Source organism: Haliotis rufescens, unplaced genomic scaffold (genome assembly GCF_023055435.1).
Source record: "Haliotis rufescens isolate VD_foot unplaced genomic scaffold, xgHalRufe1.0.p SCAF_6, whole genome shotgun sequence".
NCBI classification, from domain to species: domain Eukaryota; kingdom Metazoa; phylum Mollusca; class Gastropoda; order Lepetellida; family Haliotidae; genus Haliotis; species Haliotis rufescens.
Window position 1 is genome coordinate 50,242,923 of NW_025964334.1, and position 19,461 is coordinate 50,262,383.

A 19,461-nucleotide genomic window follows, 5' to 3' on the forward strand; every position below is an offset into this window, starting at 1 on the left:
CATGGAAACGGCAAAAATTAAAAAGTTCAGAATCTTCAAACTAGCAAAAGTCACAAGTACTCATCGTGGTAAATGTATGTAGCAAGTTTGGTGAAGCTAGGGTGCATGGTTAAAAAGTTATGGGCCGTACAAAAGCTCGGACGGAGGACGGACGGACGGAACACTACATACCCCCGATTTACTTCGTAAACGGGGGTATAACAATAACTCTTCACCACTTGCTTGAAGTGTTTCTATAGCATTTACATAATGAACAGCATCTTTTTTCTTAAATCAGAACAAATTATCTGTCGGCGTTTCCATCGTCCCACACGAATGAAAAAGCATATTATTGCGGTTTCCTTTTTTTCTCGAGTCAATACGTTGTGCCCTACGTATGCTTTGCAAAGACTACCATGTAACTGTAGCTATGTAAAACGTATTTATTGCACTTACCATGATATATTTTAACGAAACAAGATTTGATTATGATCCCCGGGAAATCGACGTACATGCACAAATAAATACCTTACGACCTTATTCCACTGAAACACCATAATTAGACCCGGTGTTGGTATAAAAGAAATACGAACAAGAATTGTATTATATGCAAATCTAGTCAAAATCTCTGTGATCTTAAACAAGAAGCACCGCGTCAATGATGCTATATTCTATATGTATATTTCTTCATACGAGCCAAGATAACTCTGCCAAACAACCGGCCCCACCTCAACACATCGCGAAAAACAATATTTTTCATTTTGACATTCTCTTAGAATATGACCAGTCTGACCAGTCGGTGTTGTTCTATTGTAGTCGCTGTAGTGCTGCCAGGATTGTCATCACGGCGACAGTCATTACTGACTGGACTGTAACTGAGCCTGAAAACAAACAGTTTGACAAGGTTTGTGTTTGGTGTTTGAGTTTGTTTGTTATTTCACGCAGCTCTATTTCAGTTATTTGGCGGCTGTCTGTATATAATCGAGCATGTACCAGACTATCCAGTGATTGATATCATGAGCATCAACATATGCAAGTGGGATACGATGATATGCTTCAGCCAAGTCAGCGAACCTGACAAACCGATCTCGTTAGTCGCCACTTACGACAAGCATGGGTTACTGAAGACCAGTAAGTAATTAACCCGTTTCTTTATGAGGGCTGTCTGTAAATAATCGAGTCTGAACTAGACAATCCAGTGATTGACATCATGAGCATCAATATATGCAATTGAGATACGATGACATGCATCAACTAAGTCAGCGAGCCTGACCACCCGATCCCATTAGTCGCCTCTTACGACAAGCATAGTCGCCTTTTACGCCAAGCAAGGGTTGCTGAAGACCTATATTCTAGCCCCGATGTTCACGGGTGGTTTGTACACTTGAGTCAAGTACTATTCATACTATATTCTTCAAACAATGCATGGGACTAAGACATGCCTGTACCCAACTAGATATATAATTTCAGAAGTGTTGATGACCTTGAACAATTCTTTCTATAAGCTTTTTCAATAGCTTATGCGCTAACACTTTCAAGGTTGTTAAAACGCGACCTGTAACAGCGATCATCGAGCTACGTCTTTGTATGTAATGATACCCATTGTGTCGTTTGAAAGGTTGCGTGGTTCAGACATTCCCGTGTGTGTACAATACATGTACATGTCACACTGTCGGGTGACATCATGACAGGACATCATGACATGTATTGACTCACTGTACTTTGGATATTCAATAGGATTCCCACCTCTCTCGCCCATTCTATCTATCACTCCACTCAAACGCCAACTCTTTTTTGTATTTTGGATGTTCAATATGATTGTCTCCTCACTTGCCCACTCATTATTTTGGATGTTCAATATGGTTCTCACCTCACTCGCCCGCTCATTATTTTGGATATTCAATATGGTTCTCACCTCACTCGCCCGCTCATTATTTTGGATGTTCAATATGGTTCTCACCTCACTCGCCCACTCATTATTTTGGATGTTCAATATAATTTTCTCCTCACTCGCCCACTCATTATTTTAGATGTTCAATATGGTTCTCATCTCACTCGCCCACTCATTATTTTGGATGTTCAATATCGTTCTCACCTCACTCGCCCACTCATTATTTTGGATGTTCAATATGGTTCTCATCTCACTCGCCCACTCATTATTCTGGATGTTCAATATGATTTTCTCCTCACTTGCCCACTCATTATTTTAGATGTTCAATATGATTTTCTCCTCACTCGCCCACTCATAGTATTTTAGATGTTCAATATGATTCTCACCTCACTCGCCCACTCATTATTTTGGATGTTCAATATGATTTTCTCTTCACTCGCCCACTCATTATTTTGGATGTTCAATATGATTTTCTCCTCACTCGCCCACTCATAGTATTTTAGATGTTCAATATGATTCTCACCTCACTCGCCCACTCATTATTTTGGATGTTCAATATGGTTCTCACCTCACTCGCCCGCTCATTATTTTGGATGTTCAATATGGTTCTCACCTCACTCGCCAACTCATTATTTTGGATGTTCAATATGATTTTTTCCTCACTCGCCCACTCATTATTTTGGATGTTCAATATGATTTTCTCCTCACTCACCCACTCATTATTTTGGATGTTCAATATGGTTCTCACCTCACTCGCCCGCTCATTATTTTGGATGTTCAATATGGTTCTCACCTCACTCGCCAACTCATTATTTTGGATGTTCAATATGGTTCTCACCTCACTCGCCCACTCATTATTTTGGATGTTCAATATGGTTCTCACCTCACTCGCCCACTCATTATTTCGGATGTTCAATATGGTTCTCACCTCACTCGCCCACTCATTATTTTGGATGTTCAATATGGTTCTCACCTCACTCGCCCACTCATTATTTAGGATGTTCAATATGATTCTCGTCTCACTCGCCCACTCATATTTTTTTGGATGTCCAATATGGTTCTCATCACACTCGCCCACTCATTATTTTGGATGATCAATATGATTCTCACCTCACTCGCCCACTCATTATTTTGGATTGTCAATATGATTTTCTCCTCACTCGCCCACTCATAGTATTTTAGATGTTCAATATGATTCTCACCTCACTCGCCCACTCATTATTTTGGATGTTCAATATGGTTCTCACCTCACTCGCCCACTCATTATTTTGGATGTTCAATATGGTTCTCACCTCACTCGCCAACTCATTATTCTGGATGTTCAATATGATTTTTTCTACACTCGCCCACTCATTATTTTAGATGTTCAATATGATTTTCTCCTCACTCACCCACTCATAGTATTTTGGATGTTCAATATGGTTCTCACCTCACTCGCCCACTCATTATTTTGGATGTTCAATATGGTTCTCACCTCACTCGCCCACTCATTATTTTGGATGTTCAATATGGTTCTCACCTCACTCGCCCACTCATTATTTTGGATGTTCAATATGGTTCTCATCTCACTCGCCCGCTCATTATTTTGGATGTTCAATATGGTTCTCATATCACTCGCCCACTCATTATTTTGGATGTTCAATATGGTTCTCACCTCACTCGCCCACTCATTATTTTGGATGTTCAATATGGTTCTCACCTCACTCGCCCACTCATTATTTTGGATGTTCAATATGATTCTCGTATCACTCGCCCACTCATATTTTTTTGGATTGTCAATATGATTTTCTCCTTACTCGCCCACACATTTTAGTGGATGTTCAATATGATTTTCACCTCGCTCGTCCACTCATTATTTTGGATGTTCAATATGATTTTCTCCTCACTTGTCCACTCATTATTTTGGATGTTCAATATGATTTTCTCCTCACTCGCCCACTCATAGTATTTTAGATGTTCAATATGATTCTCACCTCACTCGCCCACTCATTATTTTGGATGTTCAATATGGTTCTCACCTCACTCGCCCGCTCATTATTTTGGATGTTCAATATGGTTCTCACCTCACTCGCCAACTCATTATTCTGGATGTTCAATATGATTTTCTCTTCACTCGCCCACTCATTATTTTAGATGTTCAATATGATTTTCTCCTCACTCACCCACTCATAGTATTTTGGATGTTCAATATGGTTCTCATCTCACTCGCCCACTCATTATTTTGGATGTTCAATATGGTTCTCACCTCACTCGCCCACTCATTATTTTGGATGTTCAATATGGTTCTCACCTCACTCGCCCACTCATTATTTTGGATGTTCAATATGGTTCTCACCTCACTCGCCCACTCATTATTTTGGATGTTCAATATGGTTCTCACCTCACTCGCCCACTCATTATTTAGGATGTTCAATATGATTTTCTCCTCACTCGCCCACTCATTATTTTAGATGTTCAATATGATTTTCTCCTCACTCACCCACTCATAGTATTTTGGATGTTCAATATGATTCTCACCTCACTCGCCCACTCATTATTTTGGATTGTCAATATGATTTTCTCCTTACTCGCCCACACATTTTAGTGGATGTTCAATATGATTTTCACCTCGCTCGTCCACTCATTATTTTGGATGTTCAATATGATTTTCTCCTCACTTGTCCACTCATTATTTTGGATGTTCAATATGATTTTCTCCTCACTCGCCCACTCATAGTATTTTAGATGTTCAATATGATTCTCACCTCACTCGCCCACTCATTATTTTGGATGTTCAATATGATTTTCTCTTCACTCGCCCACTCATTATTTTGGATGTTCAATATGATTTTCTCCTCACTCGCCCACTCATAGTATTTTAGATGTTCAATATGATTCTCACCTCACTCGCCCACTCATTATTTTGGATGTTCAATATGGTTCTCACCTCACTCGCCCGCTCATTATTTTGGATGTTCAATATGGTTCTCACCTCACTCGCCAACTCATTATTCTGGATGTTCAATATGATTTTTTCCTCACTCGCCCACTCATTATTTTAGATGTTCAATATGATTTTCTCCTCACTCACCCACTCATAGTATTTTGGATGTTCAATATGGTTCTCACCTCACTCGCCCGCTCATTATTTTGGATGTTCAATATGGTTCTCACCTCACTCGCCAACTCATTATTTTGGATGTTCAATATGGTTCTCACCTCACTCGCCCACTCATTATTTTGGATGTTCAATATGGTTCTCACCTCACTCGCCCACTCATTATTTTGGATGTTCAATATGGTTCTCATCTCACTCGCCCGCTCATTATTTTGGATGTTCAATATGGTTCTCATATCACTCGCCCACTCATTATTTTGGATGTTCAATATGGTTCTCACCTCACTCGCCCACTCATAGTATTTTAGATGTTCAATATGATTCTCACCTCACTCGCCCACTCATTATTTAGGATGTTCAATATGATTTTCTCCTCACTCACCCACTCATTATTTTAGATGTTCAATATGATTTTCTCCTCACTCACCCACTCATAGTATTTTGGATGTTCAATATGATTCTCACCTCACTCGCCCACTCATTAATTTGGATTGTCAATATGATTTTCTCCTTACTCGCCCACACATTTTAGTGGATGTTCAATATGATTTTCACCTCGCTCGTCCACTCATTATTTTGGATGTTCAATATGATTTTCTCCTCACTTGTCCACTCATTATTTTGGATGTTCAATATGATTTTCTCCTCACTCGCCCACTCATAGTATTTTAGATGTTCAATATGGTTCTCACCTCACTCGCCCACTCATTATTTCGGATGTTCAATATGGTTCTCACCTCACTCGCCCACTCATTATTTTGGATGTTCAATATGGTTCTCACCTCACTCGCCCACTCATTATTTTGGATGTTCAATATGGTTCTCATCTCACTCGCCCGCTCATTATTTTGGATGTTCAATATGGTTCTCACCTCACTCGCCCACTCATGGTATTTTGGATGTTCAATATGGTTCTCACCTCACTCGCCCACTCATTATTTTGGATGTTCAATATGATTTTCTCCTCACTCGCCCACCCATTTTAGTGGATGTTCAATATGATTTTCTCTTCACTCGCCCACTGTATTTTGGATGTTCAACATGATTCTCACCTGTATTCCTGCAGGCGTTCACCCAGGTCTCTGCTGTTGACACTGTGAACACCTCGTTAGTGGTGATATCATCACAGGACGTGTCCTTGGCAGTAATGGCACACAGGTTTTGCACAACGCTGGCACTACAACAGCAATATAGCATGTCGGTACGGTGGCCCATAAGGGACATGGAGTCTGTTTATCCATATTTTGATATTTCACGTACTGTTATCGTAACCTTTTGCAAATTAACACGATTTGTCATACAAATATGTGATAAATCATGTATAAAAACAACTGAAAACATGGAAAATGTACTTTCAAGTAGCTATTGAGTTGCTGAAATGTGAAGCGAAAATGTCAAAAACTAAAATGGAAATGTCAAAAACCAAAACGAAAATGTCAAAAACATAAGCGAAAATGTCAAAAACTAAAATGAAAATACAGAAAACTATTTCCACCGCGGTGTAAATATTATCACCGCGTTAGAAATATTATCACCGCGGTGGAAATAGTTTTCTGTATTTTCATTTTAGTTTTTGACATTTTCGCGTTTGTTTTTGACATTTTCATTTTAGTTTTTGACATTTTCGTTTTTGTTTTTTGACATTTTCATTTTAGTTTTTGACATTTTATTTCACTTTTCAGCGATTCAATATCTTCTTTACACATGATTTATCACATATTTGTTAGACAAAACGTGTTAATTTGCAAAAGGAAACGATAAAAGTAAGTGAAATATTAAAATATGGAAAAACAGACTCCATGTCCCTTATGGGCCACCGTAGATAAGGGACATGGAGCGAAAATGTCAAAAACTAAAATGAAAAAACATAAAACTATTTCCACCGCGGTGATAATATTCCCACCAGTGGAAATAGTATTCACCGCGGTGGAAATAGTTTTCTGTATATTCATTTTAGTTTTTGACATTTTCGCTTTTGTTTTTGACATTTTCGTTTTTGTTTTTGACAATTTCATTTTAGTTTTTGACCTTTTCGTTTGTTTTTTGTTGTTGACATTTTCATATTAGTTTTTGACATTTTCGCTTCACTTTTCAGCGATTCAATATCTTCTTCATACATGATTTATCACATATATTTGTATGACAAATCGTGTTTATTTGCAAAAGGTTACGATAACAGTAAGTGAAATATCAAAATATTGAAAAATAGACTCATGTCCCTTATGTGCCACCGTATGTCGGTCTTATGCCTATCTGGACATACCAACCGAATCAAAAAATGCCTTTAAACCAACTAACTAGTTATCAAATTACATCCGTTTTTAATCTTGATTTATCAGTCTTTTCGGTTTGCTTTACAACAACATAATCCACATCTCGTTACCGTGGTTACGTCTTCCCATACAAACTTATCAATACCACTGATATTCAGTAAAGGACTTACTAGCAATGATTCAAGTGGCCGACGACATTTGAGCGATAAAAGTTCACCTGGCATTGACAAGTGTCCGTCAGTACTGAAACACAAAATATTTGTTCAGCAATTCCCAAAGATCATTTCGGTTCGGATGTTACGTTTTTGTTTGTTTGTTTGTTGTTTAACGCCGCACTCAGCAATAGTCAAGCTATATGACCGCGGTCTGTAAATAATCGAGTCTGGGCCAGACAATCCAGTGATTGCCATCATGAGCATCGATCTACGCTATTGGGATACGATGACATGCATCAACCAAGTCAGCGAGCCTGACCACCCGATCCCATTAGTCGCCTTTTACGACAAGCATAGTCGCCTTTTACGGAAAGCATGGGTTGCTGAAGACCTATTCTACCCCGGATCTTCACGGGTCTCGGATAAGAATAAGATACAGGGGAGATATTATTACCCGGGTCCTGACGGGGATTGTCTGTAATATGATCTTATGATCTTATGGGGTAATGGGAAAAGATTTTGATATTATAGCCAAAGGTCTATGAAACAGAAACAAAGTTGTTTAAGCTTTGATAAAACAATATCCTAGCTTGAACTAAACACTACCCCACGCCATCATCCCCTACCCCTCAGATTGTTTAGGAAGATTGCAGACTGAAAAAAATGTCGACGTTTACAGTTATCAGCGTAACCGAATAAACTGTATAATAATTTGTGTACTGAAATATGTTATTTCCCAGATAAGGGCAAGGATTGTTTCCTCATCGTCTTACACTACACCCAGGGGGTTGTAACTTTGGTATAGACTTACGGCAAGTCTTTCCGGATATTCCGTCGACTCTCTGTACTTCAATGATTGCAGTTTTTAGCCTACTCGATCTTTTGTCACACCCGGAGCCTTCTGCCTGCACCAAGCACCGGATATACTCCTTGGCCGCACTGAAATAACGTAGTGGGGAGCATGAAGACTACAGTTGAGCTCGTTATATACCGCTTATACACTGCTTAAACACTGCTTATACACTGCTTATATACTGCTTATACACTGCTTATACACTGCTTACACACTGCTTACATACTGCTTTTATACTGCTTATACACTGCTTATACACTGCTTATATACCGCTTATACACTGCTTATACACTGCTTATATACTGCTTATACACTGCTTATACACTGCTTAAACACTGCTTATACACTGCTTATATACCGCTTATACACTGCTTATACACTGCTTATATACCGCTTATATACTGCTTATACACTGCTTATACACTGCTTATAGACCGCTTAAACACTGCTTATATACTCCTTATACACTGCTTATATACCGCTTATATACTGCTTATACACTCTTATATACTGCTTATACACTGCTTATATACTGCTTATATACCGCTTATACACTGCGTATATACTGCTTATATACAGCGTATATACTACTTATATGCTGCTTATATACTGCTTATAGACTGTCTATACACTGCTTATATACCGCTTATACACTGCTTATATACTGCTTATACACTGCTTATATACTGCTTATACACTGCTTATACACTGCTTATATACCGCTTATACACTGCTTATATACTGCTCCTATACTGCTTATATACTGCTTATACACTGCTTATACACTGCTTATATACTCCTTATACACTGCTTATACACTGCTTATATACTCCATATACACTGCTTATATACTGCTTGTACACTGCTTATATACCGCTTATACACCGCTTATATACTCCTTATACACTGTTTATATACTGCTTATATACTGCTTATACACTGTTTATATACTGCTTATATACTGCTTATACACTGCTTATATACTGCTTATACACTGCTTATATACTGTTTATACACTGCTTATATACTGCTTATACACTGCTTATATACTGCTTATACACTGCTTATACATTGCTTATATACTGCTCATATACTGCTCATATACTGCTTATATACTGCTTATACACTGCTTATACACTGCTTATACAGGGCTTCTCTACTGCTTATACACTCCATATATACTCCATATAAACTGCTTATATACTGCTTGTACACTGCTTATATACCGCTTATACACCGCTTATATACTCCTTATACACTGTTTATATACTGCTTATATACCGCTTATATACTGCTTATACACTGCTTATATACTGCTTATACACTGCTTATACACTGCCTATATACTGCTCATATAATGCTTATATACTGCTTATAAACTGCTTATACACTGCTTATACACTGCTTCTCTACTGCTTATACACTGCTTATATACTGCTTATATACTGCTTATACACTGCTTATAAACTGCTTATACACTGCTTATACACTGCTTATATACTGCTTATACACTTCTCATACACTGCTTATATACTGCTTTTATACTTCCTATACATCGTTTATACATTGCTTATATTCTGCTCATATACTGCTTATATACTGCTTATATACTGCCTATACATTGTTTATACATTGCTTAGATACTGCTTATACACTGCTGATACACTGCTTATATACTGCTTATACACTGCTCATATACTGCTTATATACTGCCTGTACATTGTTTATTCATTGCTTATATACTGCTTATACACTGCTTGTACACTGCATATACACTGCGTATACATGGCTTACACACTGCTTATATACTGTTTATACACGGCTTTTATACTGCTTTTACATTGCTTACACACTGCTTAAACACTGCTCGTTCCCTACTTGTACCCTGCCAAAACACTGCTACAACACTGATCATATCCTGATTATTTAAAGAGGACGTACATGCATTTCTGTTCATCACTGGGACTTGATGACGACACCGTCTGGTCGTAGGTGGTGAAACATACATCGCACGACGCCGCTGATGTGCCTCCCACAAGCCCTGCAACATGGGATGCGTGTGGGGTGAATGACATAGTGTATTGCCAAGATCGCCGAGACCTGTGAACTTTAACGGAGCAACCAGTGGTTGACCCACCCTGGCATTCGACCTGCCCGGATATGTTCTGAACTCGAAGCAGCACCAGGAAGTGGGAAAAGATACTTGGAAGTATTCACGATGCGTTATTTCTGTAGAAACTGGCAGATTCACATTTGGTTTGGTTTTCAACACTGTCTCCTCGATAACCGATATCAATATTTGTTTTTTTGTTTGTTTGTTTGTTCTTTGGGGGTTTTTTTTAATTGTTTTTGTTTTTTTCCCTCTTTATTCATCTCAGCAGGTACAGCATTTATATATACATGTCATGTCAATACAATTGTGGTACATGGTTTTCAAAAAATGTACATCTTTCCATACAATAAATTCTTGCCTGTAAAGTCCACGTACTGTATCAGTGTATCACTGTTCAGTTTTTTACAAAATGTGGAAGGAAGATCAAAAACTAAAAAAGTTTGTGAATGACATTACCTTTGAAGCATTGTATTAACTTTTAAGATGGCCGCAGTGTATTAATACATTCACGATTAACAGACTCATTCTTATTATGCAGCATGTCACAGTCGGGCCGTCACAATCTTTCAGTTACTAGTTTTAGCTAAAGGTTTGGGTACTAAGTCCTCCAAGCATTGGGTACGAGGTCCTCCAAGCATTGGGTACCAGGACTTTCAAACAGGGCGGTCGGGTAGCCTGGTGGGTAAAGCGTTCGCTCGTCACACCGAAAACCCGGGTTCGATTCCCGACATGTGTACAATGTGTGATATTGCTGGAATATTGCTAAAAGCGGCGTAAAACCATACTCATTCACTCTTTCAAACATTGGGTAATAGGTCCACCAAACATTGGACACCAGATCCTCCAAACATTTGGCACTAAGTCTGCCAAACATTTGGTACTAGGGCCATCAAATATTAGGTTCTCCAAACATTGGGTACTAGGTCCTCCAAACATCGGACAGTAGATCCTCCAAACATTGGGTACTAGGTCCTTCAAACGTTGCGTATGAGGTCTTCCAAACATTTGGTATGAGGTTCATCAATCATTCGGTACTGGGTGTTCTAAACATTGGGGACTAGATCATCCCTACATTGGGTACTGGGTGTTTTAAACATTAGGTACTAAGTCCACCAAATATTGGGGACTAGATCACCCAAACATTGTGTACTAGGTCCTCCAAATATTTGGTAGTGGGTGTTCGAAACATTGGGTACTAGGTCCTCCAAACATTGGGCACTACGTCCTCCAAACAGCAGGTATGAAGTCAACCAAACATTGGGTACCAGGTCCTTAAAACATTGGGTACTAGATCTTCCAAACATTGGTTTCTAGGCCCTCCAAACGTTGGACACTAGATCCTCCAAACATTGGGTACTAATGAGGTAATGGGGCTACAAACGTGAGGTTATAGGGCCAAGACGGATTATGAACATGGGTAATACTATATACTACTTATATGCTGCTTATATACTGCTTATAGACTGTCTATACACTGCTTATATACCGCTTATACACTGCTTATATACTGCTTATACACTGCTTATATACTGCTTATACACTGCTTATACACTGCTTATATACCGCTTATACACTGCTTATATACTGCTCCTATACTGCTTATATACTGCTTATACACTGCTTATACACTGCTTATATACTCCTTATACACTGCTTATACACTGCTTATATACTCCATATACACTGCTTATATACTGCTTGTACACTGCTTATATACCGCTTATACACCGCTTATATACTCCTTATACACTGTTTATATACTGCTTATATACTGCTTATACACTGTTTATATACTGCTTATATACTGCTTATACACTGCTTATATACTGCTTATACACTGCTTATATACTGCTTATACACTGCTTATATACTGCTTATACACTGCTTATATACTGCTTATACACTGCTTATACACTGCTTATATACTGCTCATATACTGCTCATATACTGCTTATATACTGCTTATACACTGCTTATACACTGCTTATACAGGGCTTCTCTACTGCTTATACACTCCATATATACTCCATATAAACTGCTTATATACTGCTTGTACACTGCTTATATACCGCTTATACACCGCTTATATACTCCTTATACACTGTTTATATACTGCTTATATACCGCTTATATACTGCTTATACACTGCTTATATACTGCTTATACACTGCTTATACACTGCCTATATACTGCTCATATAATGCTTATATACTGCTTATACACTGCTTATACACTGCTTATACACTGCTTCTCTACTGCTTATACACTGCTTATATACTGCTTATATACTGCTTATACACTGCTTATAAACTGCTTATACACTGCTTATACACTGCTTATATACTGCTTATACACTTCTCATACACTGCTTATATACTGCTTTTATACTTCCTATACATTGTTTATACATTGCTTATATTCTGCTCATATACTGCTTATATACTGCTTATATACTGCCTATACATTGTTTATACATTGCTTAGATACTGCTTATACACTGCTGATACACTGCTTATATACTGCTTATACACTGCTCATATACTGCTTATATACTGCCTGTACATTGTTTATTCATTGCTTATATACTGCTTATACACTGCTTGTACACTGCATATACACTGCGTATACATGGCTTACACACTGCTTATATACTGTTTATACACGGCTTTTATACTGCTTTTACATTGCTTACACACTGCTTAAACACTGCTCGTTCCCTACTTGTACCCTGCCAAAACACTGCTACAACACTGATCATATCCTGATTATTTAAAGAGGACGTACATGCATTTCTGTTCATCACTGGGACTTGATGACGACACCGTCTGGTCGTAGGTGGTGAAACATACATCGCACGACGCCGCTGATGTGCCTCCCACAAGCCCTGCAACATGGGATGCGTGTGGGGTGAATGACATAGTGTATTGCCAAGATCGCCGAGACCTGTGAACTTTAACGGAGCAACCAGTGGTTGACCCACCCTGGCATTCGACCTGCCCGGATATGTTCTGAACTCGAAGCAGCACCAGGAAGTGGGAAAAGATACTTGGAAGTATTCACGATGCGTTATTTCTGTAGAAACTGGCAGATTCACATTTGGTTTGGTTTTCAACACTGTCTCCTCGATAACCGATATCAATATTTGTTTTTTTGTTTGTTTGTTTGTTCTTTGGGGGTTTTTTTTAATTGTTTTTGTTTTTTTCCCTCTTTATTCATCTCAGCAGGTACAGCATTTATATATACATGTCATGTCAATACAATTGTGGTACATGGTTTTCAAAAAATGTACATCTTTCCATACAATAAATTCTTGCCTGTAAAGTCCACGTACTGTATCAGTGTATCACTGTTCAGTTTTTTACAAAATGTGGAAGGAAGATCAAAAACTAAAAAAGTTTGTGAATGACATTACCTTTGAAGCATTGTATTAACTTTTAAGATGGCCGCAGTGTATTAATACATTCACGATTAACAGACTCATTCTTATTATGCAGCATGTCACAGTCGGGCCGTCACAATCTTTCAGTTACTAGTTTTAGCTAAAGGTTTGGGTACTAAGTCCTCCAAGCATTGGGTACGAGGTCCTCCAAGCATTGGGTACCAGGACTTTCAAACAGGGCGGTCGGGTAGCCTGGTGGGTAAAGCGTTCGCTCGTCACACCGAAAACCCGGGTTCGATTCCCGACATGTGTACAATGTGTGATATTGCTGGAATATTGCTAAAAGCGGCGTAAAACCATACTCATTCACTCTTTCAAACATTGGGTAATAGGTCCACCAAACATTGGACACCAGATCCTCCAAACATTTGGCACTAAGTCTGCCAAACATTTGGTACTAGGGCCATCAAATATTAGGTTCTCCAAACATTGGGTACTAGGTCCTCCAAACATCGGACAGTAGATCCTCCAAACATTGGGTACTAGGTCCTTCAAACGTTGCGTATGAGGTCTTCCAAACATTTGGTATGAGGTTCATCAATCATTCGGTACTGGGTGTTCTAAACATTGGGGACTAGATCATCCCTACATTGGGTACTGGGTGTTTTAAACATTAGGTACTAAGTCCACCAAATATTGGGGACTAGATCATCCAAACATTGTGTACTAGGTCCTCCAAATATTTGGTAGTGGGTGTTCGAAACATTGGGTACTAGGTCCTCCAAACATTGGGCACTACGTCCTCCAAACAGCAGGTATGAAGTCAACCAAACATTGGGTACCAGGTCCTTAAAACATTGGGTACTAGATCTTCCAAACATTGGTTTCTAGGCCCTCCAAACGTTGGACACTAGATCCTCCAAACATTGGGTACTAATGAGGTAATGGGGCTACAAACGTGAGGTTATAGGGCCAAGACGGATTATGAACATGGGATACTAGGGCTTACAAACACGGGTTAAAAGAGCTAACAAACATTGAGTGCTGGGGCTTACAAACACGGGATACTAGGCTAACTAACACGGTGTCCTAGGCTTACAAACATGGGGCACGAGCGATTATAATCATGAAATACTTTATATCAAACAATATATTATTATTCTGCAAACTCAATTGGATTATGCTATGGATCGCGTATATGTCTGCCTATAATAATATTATTCTTGACAATTTATAAAAAGAAGTATAAACGATAAGTAATAAATAAAATACTAAACTCGCTCCCGTGTAATACCAATTTTATGAAAATCGTGAAGAGCCCTTGTATCTGACTTGTTTTCGAGTCATTTCATGTTCACTATTCACTCATATCATAAAAAAGGTATTACACGAAAGTTCACTCTCTCTCTCTCTCTCTCTCTCTCTCTCTCCCTCTCTCTCTCTCTCTCTCTCTCTCTCTCTCTCTCTCTCTCTCTCTCTCTCTCTCTCTCTCTTATGTATATGTGTATAAGAATTTATATATGATACAATCAAATAAAACATGTTATAGATCTACTTACCGAAAACAAGCAACACCACGCCAGCTATACCCATGTTGGTGTTCAGACGCTGACTTAACCACAGGATAGAATGTTCATGTCACTTATACAATATATCTATGAAGAAGGTGATCTATGATATTAATCAAACAGTTGACGTTGCTTGGTATGATGATAACTCTTACTTTCATCCCTTGATTTAATATGTTAATAATAAGGGTCGCTTTGCCATACTTAAATAAGTCTTTTGTGATGAAGTACATGAGGAGACATGTCTTCAGGTGTGTTTGTTTAATGATTTGTTATTTTTATTGGGTAGGTGAGTATGAATGACTCATACTTTGCATGTAGGTTTATAACTCGACAAGCTGGTTTCAAGAATGTACTAATTAATTTTGAGGGTGAAAGATATCAACAAATGAATTACTTCTTGATATGCATTCCTTCGAGTTATTGCAGCGTAATTAATAGGCATATACAATTCTTGCACTGAAGGTACATTGTCAATGAACCTGTAGCCTCTGGGCACGTCATTTTCAGTACAGATAGACAGGCAATTAAACGGGACGAGTCTCAACTTGGAAGTCCTGGTAAATATAATTTAAGTTATAATTATAAAATAAGATAATTCATTATATATTATACAAATAAAACACTAATATAACCACGAGTAAAACATGTAGAAAATTGAACGGGTGACGATAAGGAATGGTGTTTTAAAGTATATGTTTTAAAGTATATGTTTTAAAGTATATGCAATAGTAAACTTTAATAAAAGGGATAATGACAGGATGAGATTTGTGTACAGCGATCTTTTTAACAATATTAAACAGATAAACATAAACAGACTAATACTGGCTGGTGTGAATGGTTTCCGGGCCCTGTTTGTTTTCAGCATCGGAACAGGCAGTCGGCGGCCATAAGGTAGGAACTAATATTCGGAATGAAGTATATGAGTGCTGTCATTGAGTATCTTACACGTCTTTTTGACAATTGCTGCTCATACATCTCTCCGATGTGTTGAAATTGTGTACCTGAAATTTCGCTCGCTGTCTTATGTATTTTAGTGTTATTTTGAACAGACAGGCTCGCATACCAGCAGTAAACATTAAAAACTAAACTGCTTTGAATGAACGTTCTATAAAACAGAGAGCGTATATATTATCAAGTTTAAAATACCTCAGACGCAGTAAAAAATGCAATCGCTTTTGGCCTTTTTTAAATTAAAACATTTACGCCTGGACTGGGAACAAAGTCCCTCTTTAAAAATATCACTAGATAAAATACATTTCTCAAAAATGTAATTTTGGAGCTCAGTTGGTGCCCATGGAATGGCCTAGTTCTTGCCTCAATGTCCTGTTCCAAAATTCAAAATTCCACATGGATTGTGTCAATTTCAGATATTGTTTTCATCTTAAGCTTCAACTGACGTTGTTTTGTTTTTTGACAAATCCCCCTAAACTTATGGTCACCACGTGACAAATGCCTCCTGGATCGAGGAATGAAGTTTATCAAGTTTGCAGTGGGATAATGGTCAATATAGCTGAAAAATCAAATGTTTTTACATGATTGAATGTGGTTCATGAGATTGCTAAACTTCAAGAAAATCCTTTGAGTTAAGAGAATCCACATGCTATGAATTGTACCTTTCTCAAATATTTTTTTGTGAATATACAGAAAGCCCTTCCTTGGTTGTATTAAGGGTGGTGATCTTTCTGGCATGGATTTCGTCGTACTTAGCTGGACCGAGCAATATATCTCTCTTTGTACGGATTTTGAAGGAGTTTGGGAATCCAGTACAAAAGAGAAATGGACATTTCTTTAGGTCAAGCCAACAGTTGATGGTATTGATGTGTGGCTTTGACAGATTTTTTCCACAGTTAATACACAAGCCTTATTTGATGTGTCACTGTACCAAGTTCTATGACCAAACAATTAATGTCGTGATGCTTACATATAATGGTTATGCTTTTTGCAGCTCCGGTCGTATCTCAATACATCTTCATTGCAAACATCCATTCGTGACCCATCGTGATAAGCCGAATGATGAAAAGGGGCGAGTGGTAACGGGTATGAAGACTGTTGCTTCACAGAGAGAAATCTAAATATTGGAAAACTGAATTTATCTTTGTTATGAGGTACAACCCAAGCTGCCTGTCAGACAGACTCAAAGTAGTTTGAATCCCTTGACGACCATCTCACCTCACCGGGTTCCCAGCCACTGACCACAACGTGAAACGTCAGGCAACCTGTGTTTCAGCGTGAACTCAGGGATCCAGCTTGTTGAGCATCGTCACCTATACACCTACTATCCTCCGCCAGCGTGCCTTAACCTTACATAATATGTCTTTATATACTTCAGTGTGAAAGACTGAGTTTTCCGAAGTTGAGAAAAGTGAAATTTTCATTGTAGTGAACATAACACTTGATATTTCACTGCAGTGAACATAACTATTGATATTTTCACTGCAGTGAACATGACACTTTCACGAAACTATTTTCATACAAGAGTAACCTCCCCTTAAATTGTCTCCCTTTGTCGTAAGTGACTAGCCCGTACACAAACTGTTGACGTCCTTTTCACGCTAGTTCCACATTGACAAGGCAACATAATGATAGACAGTCGTTTATGAAGTTAATATCACGTCTTGCCGTTTGTTATTCTCTCGAAAATGTTTCCTTATAAACTGTAAATTTCTTATTTAACTGTCAGTCAAAACTGTTCGTTTCGCAAAGCGCCATTTTTGTTACTTGACCAGCGTGTATTCTTTCGCTTCCAACAGCGTCTCCTAGTTTTTGAGGATATTTTTTGTTAAAGTTGATTTTGTTTATAATCATGTCCAAATGTATGATAAAGTATTTTCGTGACCATAAATATACCTTAAATACTTTTGTTTATATTTTTAAGGTTTTGCAAACACGAAACTACTTTTTAAGTCGCAAATACAAGGGGTGGTAAACCGACCCTGTGTGTTAGATAGGGAGAATTTACGTTTCAATGTTTAACATTTGTTATGAAATGATTTAATTTTCTGGTAGACAACTACACAAAAAGTATATAATAAATAGGATATATCATGTGTCGAGAGAAACATGATATTTCTCTCGACACATGATATGAAATAATGACATGAAATTATTTATTTTTCTGGTAGACAACTACACAAAAAGTATATAATAAATAGGATATATCATGTGTCGAGAGAAATATCACGTTTCTCTCATCGAGTGACGGGGAAAAGGAGATATTGTCATGAGTGGCTATTAAGTGCTATGTACAGGGCTACATTTCAGCACTTCAGCAATATGTGAGTAATAATGGGTTCATCAAAAGTTTCATAACTGATGTACATATCACCTCTCTTGCTATGTTTTAAATGCACCTCAATGAACTGTTGAATAGTATCGATTTCAATCGTTCCTGAAATAACGCTCCCATTTAACAAAAGCGTGTTTGAAAATATCGAACAAACAAATTTGGCTTGGCGTTTCAATACATTATTTCTATCATGGCTTAAATATGTAAGCTTACAACGCAAATCGATTTGTTTTCATATCACAACATGAAAGAGATGAATTGAGGTGGGGTGGTATTTAACGTTTTAAGAAGATTGCATATATATAGCGACGTGCATTCAGGTATGTGTGTGACTAAATAGTGCTAGCCCTTTGAGATACCAGTTTAACATCAGAATACCACTCAGACACAGTATACTGACTCTGAGCCGACCAGTCCTTGTTTCATCCCCTTAATGCCAAGGACCGGACAGGATAACAAAAGTACCATCTTTTAAGGTCTTTGGTATGACGTATACGTAGTTGGGAACTCAAACAATCGACAGTCCACTCTCCGGGCAGATGCTCTATCCACTAGACCACGGAGGCGATCACATAAAACAGGAGAGTGGGATGTCAAGGTCAGGGACTATTGGTGCGGGTTCGAGTCCGGAGTGAATGAGTTGAGTTTAGCGCCATTCCGGACCGTACTTCGGTTACTCCATGACGTGTCAGAAAGCCCATTGTGTTCCAGGTCATAAACTTGATCTACCTTGAAGTGACTGAGTGAGTGAGTGTGGTTTTACGCCCCGAACTACCTTGAAGAGACCAGCGACCACCGACAAACCAAGGATCCTTATCAGATCGAATCCAATCTTGGATTCAACTCGGCAGCTCAAATTGTGAC

General features: G+C 38.3%; 1 protein-coding gene across 2 annotated transcripts; it reads right to left on the reverse strand.

The window, feature by feature from the left end:
* Positions 1-364: 364 nt before the first annotated feature.
* Positions 365-15,461, reverse strand: LOC124112157. Of its 2 annotated transcripts, XM_046472146.2 has the most exons (6): positions 15,300-15,461; positions 13,146-13,245; positions 8,207-8,334; positions 7,411-7,483; positions 6,020-6,144; positions 365-860 (listed from the first exon to the last, which is right to left on the reverse strand). In XM_046472146.2, the coding sequence occupies exons 1-6, from the start codon at positions 15,331-15,333 to the stop codon at positions 787-789; spliced, it is 534 nt and encodes a 177-aa protein (XP_046328102.1). In that variant the 5' UTR covers positions 15,334-15,461; the 3' UTR covers positions 365-786. The 2 variants fall into 2 exon arrangements, with proteins under 2 accessions (XP_046328102.1, XP_048242221.1); XM_048386264.1 differs by lacking the exons at positions 13,146-13,245; positions 15,300-15,461 and adding an exon at positions 10,190-10,338.
* Between the last annotated feature and the right edge of the window lie 4,000 nt (positions 15,462-19,461).